Here is a 6,129-nt window from a genome sequence, read left to right as displayed (position 1 = left end):
TGCAAATCCATTCCCTTTTTGGGGGTTGTCTTGCTGTTGCCTCTCCAGTTCACCTTTTGTCACTTTCATTAACATTGACATTGATTCACAATCGTTTATGCTTCCTAACTGAACAGATTGATATCCCTGAAGTTTAATTGACTTAGTGTTATCCTGTAATGATTACATATTCCCTTAATTTTTTTGAGCAGTGTGTAGTAGAGTAAGGCGAATGAAATCACTTACCATGCAAAACATTGTCAACCAAGAGTGACTAAGTAGATTAAGTGCCTCTATAGCCACTAGAGGGAGCTGTTTACCTTTATTTTGTGTTTATTTGTGTGTCTGTACACTGTTTCCTGTGGATGTGTTCGAATATGTGACCATTCACCATACCAATCACCATATCTGCCATTCAGTCTTCAAACGCGTCGTTTCCTCATGAATTTGAGTTAATGCCAGATCAATGGGGGAAATGAATCACGTTATAGAACAATTTGCCAGTGATGATTATTGCTAAACCCGAATGTTCAGCTGAACAGATTGCAGTATTGTCTTTTTCAAAATAAAAGTGCCGCTGATGTGCTTTATAGCGTGGCCGGCTGTAGGCCGAAGTTGACGAGTGAAGTCGTGGAGGAGCTATATTTACACCACAAAGATTGAAAAGTATATTCTGTTTATCAATGCCATTATATTATTTTTGGACAGAACGGTATAATAAATTGCCTGGTCCCTCTTTTTCAAGTTATGCTTGAAATACGTGCTATGCATAATCTGCGTATAAGTCTGGGAAACTGTCACATATCTTTATGCCATGTAATCTATTAAAGTAATTTGACTGATTTAAATTACTTTCAACTTGATTTAACATTGCTGTAGAATAAAATGTTCAATCTGCTGACTGCGTGAATCATTTTGATCCTTTCAAAGAACTCAGACTTGAAATGTAGCGATCTATTTTGCATGACATTTCCGTTTGAGTCGTCAGGCAATTTATGTGCATCGTAAAGATTCTGTTTGAGTCGTCAAGCTAATATTTATGGCCCAGGCCAGGATGCATGTCCCGTTCGGTCCTACTATGAAAAATACATGTATCCAGAAATGACTGGTGGGGATGGTAAACGGGAGAAAGCAGCCAGACAGTTCAGCATTTGCAGAAGATGAGAGGTGGAGTGGAGTGGAATGGAATGTGTTACGAGATACCATTAAGCTAACTAACGTAAGGTAGCTAAATTAGGTACAAAAATTTAAAACGAGCATATTCTCTCTTAACACCGCGATGGCTGGAATAATCAAGAAGCAAATATTGAAACATTTGTCCAGGTAAGAAAGATTGCCAGCTAGTTAATTAGCTATCGTAAGCTAGCCATCTCTGGCTGCTTTGACATAGACTGTTCCGCAAAGCTTGAACACTGTGTCCACGCGTAATTCGACTAAGTCGGAGCTACTATTGGCTTTGTCAATCAGAGATGTAGATATTTTAGCTATCTAACTAATTCATGTTGTGTAATGCATTATCTATTAGTGTTTGTGTGCTGGCACTCAACGTAAACTGCCCTGCCAAACAACGCATGATGATGCACTGCTAGGCTCGCATGCCAGGCAACAAACGTTTAGTGGAAGAATGAAGTGCATTGAGAAACATATTTTCTTCTTGGCAGTCACCTAATCTTGCTTAAAAAAACATCTGACCGTAAATAAATAAATTAATCAATGATAATGTTAGCTACCGTATTATTTCACAGTAGACCATGGCCATATGTTATTTCATGTTTACCTTCAACAAAAGGGTAATTGCCAATAAACAGAAAACAAACCAGCATATAGGTTTATTTTAAACCTTTCAGGATGTTAGAATTGAGTAGGTCAGTGACATATACGTGTTTAAAATTAAGATTAAAATGAATGCTAGTATTCGTGTGGTATATATTTAATCAAGCTGTTTCTTTAGCATGTTCTAGCATTATAATCATATTGTTTCCAATGAAGAATTTAATTGAGTGGAGTTTAAAATAATTGTAATAATGTACCGTTATAAGCCCCCGTTACTTATGTGTATATATACTGTGCTGTAAAAAAGCATTTGCGCCCTGTCAGATTGTTTTTAATTTTTGCATATTTATGGCACTAAATGTTATTTCCAAACAAAACCCAATAGTAGATCAAAGGGAACCATGATTTTCATATTTTTTCATATATTTATAAAATAAGTTATGTGACCCCCTTGGATGTAACTTGTTACACCCCTTTATAATGTATGACTGCAACCAAAAATGCTTCCTGTAGTTTTTAATCTCTCAGCGCAGGTTTTGACCAATTTGTCAATGCAGAACCAATTTAACTCCATGACATTTGTAGGTTTTTGAAAATGAACTGCTGGTTTCAGGTCCTGCCATATCATCTGAACAGAGTTTAGGTCTGGTTTTTGGCAAAGCCATTCCAAAACTTTAAATGTCTTGTAGAAATCCCTGATAGAAAGCAGACTTAATGGTTCCTTCAATGATGGCAAGTTGTCCAGGTCCTGACACAGAAAAGCATCCCCACACCATGACACTTCCAACACTGTGCTTGACTGTTGGTATGACGTTTTTGTGTAATGTAATGTTTGGTGTTTGTTAGTCGTAACTGGGACCATGTCGCACAAAACCTTCCCTGTTTGACTCATCTGTTCATAGAGCTATTGAGGATCATCCAGGTTCTTGTCGGCAAACTTGAGACAAGAGTTTATTTTCTTAGTGAGCAGCGGCTTCCACCTTGCTGTTGCATGAATACTGTTTCCTAGTGTCTTTCTGATGGTGGAGTCATGAACACTGACCTTTAATGAGGCGAGATAGGCCTGCAGATCCTAGGATGTTTTAGTACTGTTCTTTGTGGCTTTCTGGATGATTTTTCACCTTGCTCTTGGAGTCTCCATTTGGACAATATGGCTCTGACTGTGGTTCAGAGGTGCCTTACAAGTGTACCGCTCAGAAAATTGCAGAATGATTTGTCTATCTACAGAAATGGCTTCATTGATGTTTATGACCCAAAACATCACACTAAGAAGTGAAATCATCATTTCTAAAAGTTACACTTGTTTTGTTGTCTTTATGTCCACAAAATAGAATAATGTGATATGAAATGAAAAATCGGCACCACCTGACTGTGGCATTACACAGAATGACCATGCCAGAACAGGACACACTTGACTTGATTTTTTTGGCCAAACAGAGTAGAGGTCAAAATCAATGCAGAATGATCTGTCATGTCCAATCACGCAATATTGGTATTTTTCTGGGCAGAATAACTGGCAACAGAATTAAGTCACCAAGCTTAACCAAGAGCCGGTAACGTCACTAGTTCTGACAGGTTACTGAGATGACCAGGGGCTCCCTGGTCTGGCTGTACTGTACATATCATAAAAAACAGGAAGATAAAATCTTGGCCTAAAATATAAGTCTGGGCCTTATGCTGAAATAGAACAAGATGATAAGCTTGTATATGTCATTTTGTTTTCAAAAGCTTTTTGTTTTACTGTTCCAGCTTCCTCATCAATTTTTGTATTTTCAGTCATATTAGACATGACACTGTTTCGTAGTGAGCAGCACTTAATATACTGAAAACGCCTAAGCACCATTCTCTCAAGCTCTTCTTTTGCCTAGTTATTCTGGAGTATTTCAAGTTTGAAGTGAGTTAGCATGCTTCCATGGATTTAATGTGGGGCATCCAGTTAAATACTAACTGATTTGAGCTGCAAAGTTCAACAGGTAGGCTGTATAGACGCCATTGGGAACTCCCACACTGTACCCAGGAGTTTCCCTCCCACCACATGGCCTGGCTCATGTGGGTTCACAGCTGAACTTGTCTGGCTGGCATCCTTCTGTTATGAGGGTTCTCTGCATGCTAAACACTTGTCAGTGTCTATCATGTGCCTTGATCCTGGTGAATGGACTAGGAAATCTCAGCACTTCATTTATATAAAGTGCAAATAGCCTATTTATTATTTTCTCTTTAACTTGTAGCCAAGTCATTATGCGTTGAGCCTTTAAGCCTTTAAATTGTTGTTCTGTTTCTTAAACCATGCATCCACCCGTGCAGCCCAAGTTTGAATTTGTACTGTCTTTGTGGTGTTCAAGACCACTGTCTTTTAATTCAATCTCTCAAACTAAAGACAATATAAACATTCAATAAACATTGTTATGGGGTTGGTGGATCCCCAGATGCTACATCCAATCCATGTTATACACATTTTAAAGCTCATAACCTTTTGACGGACCGCGTAAGTGGAGCCGGCCAAGAAGAGCGAATGTCACTTACTGAGTGAGTGACTGACTACCCCTTGTTAAATAGCGTAGTGGTTAGAGAAGCGGACTTGTGATCTATAGGTCCTGAGTCCCTATCTCCTCGCAGGCAAAGCGAAGTATGCGTTATGAATTATTTCGTGTAGACGAAAACTTTGCTGGCTAAACTTTGCTGGCTAAAACCGTCGGTATCTACATTGTAGTAAGCCTGAAATAAAACAGTTTACGGTTATATTGCGACTGTTTGTGGTGGAATTTCGATTACACATTCGTGCATGCATTTTGGGTCAGGATAGACAAACACATTTGCTGGCTACAACATACAGTATTTGCGTTATAGTTAAGCCTTAACTGAAGCTGTATATGGTTATATTGTAACTGTTTCTGGCTTGGAAAAGTTCATCTTCAGTCTCGCTAGAAATTGTTAAATTCTTATGATTATTCCTAGGAAGTTAGTCGATACTAGTAAGCCTACTACTGGCTAATAAGCTGTTAAAACGGCCAGTAGCAAAAGCAATACAGTTCATAGACGCAATGGTGGAGGTAAACTTAATAAGAAACATGAGTCCGTTTAACACAATCCTCCATGGAGTCTAGCCACTGCTGAAACGTTTAATGCTGTGGCGTAGTGGTTAAAGACAGTGCCTCTCATGTGGAAGACCTAAGTTCAATCATGTTGGGCCAAGTCAGTCACCTGATCTGAAACAAAGTTAGCTTGATTTTCACATGCGGAAGACAAGACCGAGAGGCCCTGAAACAACCAGGAGCTGATGATGGCTGCAGTGCAGGCCATGGCAACGCACCCCCATGGACAATATAATGTGTCTGTTTATGTGTATGGCTCGCAAGCTTTCAGGCAGTCATTCCATGCAAACAATATGCATCCAAGCACTAAACATGACTATTGTACATACTGTTAATTGTGCATCATGTTGCTGCTTTGTCTTGCAAGTTAGAAGTCATCAGTTAGTTTGTTTTTGCTCTCAATAGCCCAGTTATCAGTGAAGTTGTGTATCAGGTGCTTTGTTGTTGTTGTTTGTTTTCTTAATTGACTAGCCGGAGAGTAGGGGCGTGATTTGTCCCTCACTTGGGCTTTTGTCTAGCCCTGCTCTAAATGCTGGAACAGACCCTTCATACCCAGTAACTCTCCATGAAGAAGTGTAGTGTAGCATGGTCTATTTTCAGACATGGACATTTCGATATTAGTTGCTAAAGTGGTCTGAAGTGAAGGGTCGAGTAAAGTGCTCCCTCGGGGAGAGAGAGGGTCCAGGCTACGTGCACTCAATGGAACACGGTTCATTGCATTATTCTTATTACAGCAGCCTGGCCAATGAAAGACCAGTATTGTGACTGGGAAAGAGATTAGAAGGAAGGTTTTAGGTGGTATTGTGGCATTCATTAGGCTGGCTTAATGTCTGGGTATGTCACTTTTTTAACAACTGTCAAGCATCTCTACTGGCAGGCAAATTTACTTCACATTCCTTAAACAAGATCTTCCCAGGTACAAAGAACTGTTAATAAGCCCTTTATGACATAATATCCTGGACCATGTCTATGTCTCAGCGTTATTACAGCGGCACATTGTACTGCCACCCGTCTCCCCCTGGGGAACTCAGGCCATGTGATGCTGCCACTCATCCCTGCAAACAGACACTGTAAGCTACAAAGCCTGTGTAACATAGTGTGAAAATGGACTGACCATGCTATTTGACAGCTACAGGACTACCTTGACACCACAGGTTGGGCCATATTCCAAGAAAACAATGTTAAATAAATGACTTCAATGACACGGTCACGTCCTACAAAATGGTGTTTGTAGAAATGTTAATTCCATAACATTAGTTTATGTCATGCAGCAAACAACAAACCA

General features: G+C 39.6%; 1 protein-coding gene across 3 annotated transcripts in view; it reads left to right on the top strand.

Annotated features, from left to right (window-relative positions):
• The first annotated feature begins 991 nt into the window (after nucleotides 1–991).
• Nucleotides 992–6,129, top strand: part of uhrf1bp1 (UHRF1 binding protein 1) — a 28,656-nt gene continuing 23,518 nt past the window's right edge. For 2 of the 3 annotated variants that reach the window (XM_010891436.4, XM_010891435.4), the window contains exon 1: nucleotides 993–1,302. In XM_010891436.4, the coding sequence (XP_010889738.3) occupies nucleotides 1,259–1,302 (44 nt within the window). In that variant the 5' untranslated portion in view covers nucleotides 993–1,258. Of the gene's footprint in view, nucleotides 1,303–6,129 lie in introns of all 3 variants that reach the window. The other variant, XM_020051985.3, reaches the window with a different exon arrangement.

Source organism: Esox lucius, chromosome 12 (assembly GCF_011004845.1).
Source record: "Esox lucius isolate fEsoLuc1 chromosome 12, fEsoLuc1.pri, whole genome shotgun sequence".
In the NCBI taxonomy this organism is placed as follows: Eukaryota; Metazoa; Chordata; class Actinopteri; order Esociformes; family Esocidae; genus Esox; species Esox lucius.
Note: the sequence above shows the minus strand (reverse complement) of the source record. Positions and strands in the feature narration are given on the sequence as shown.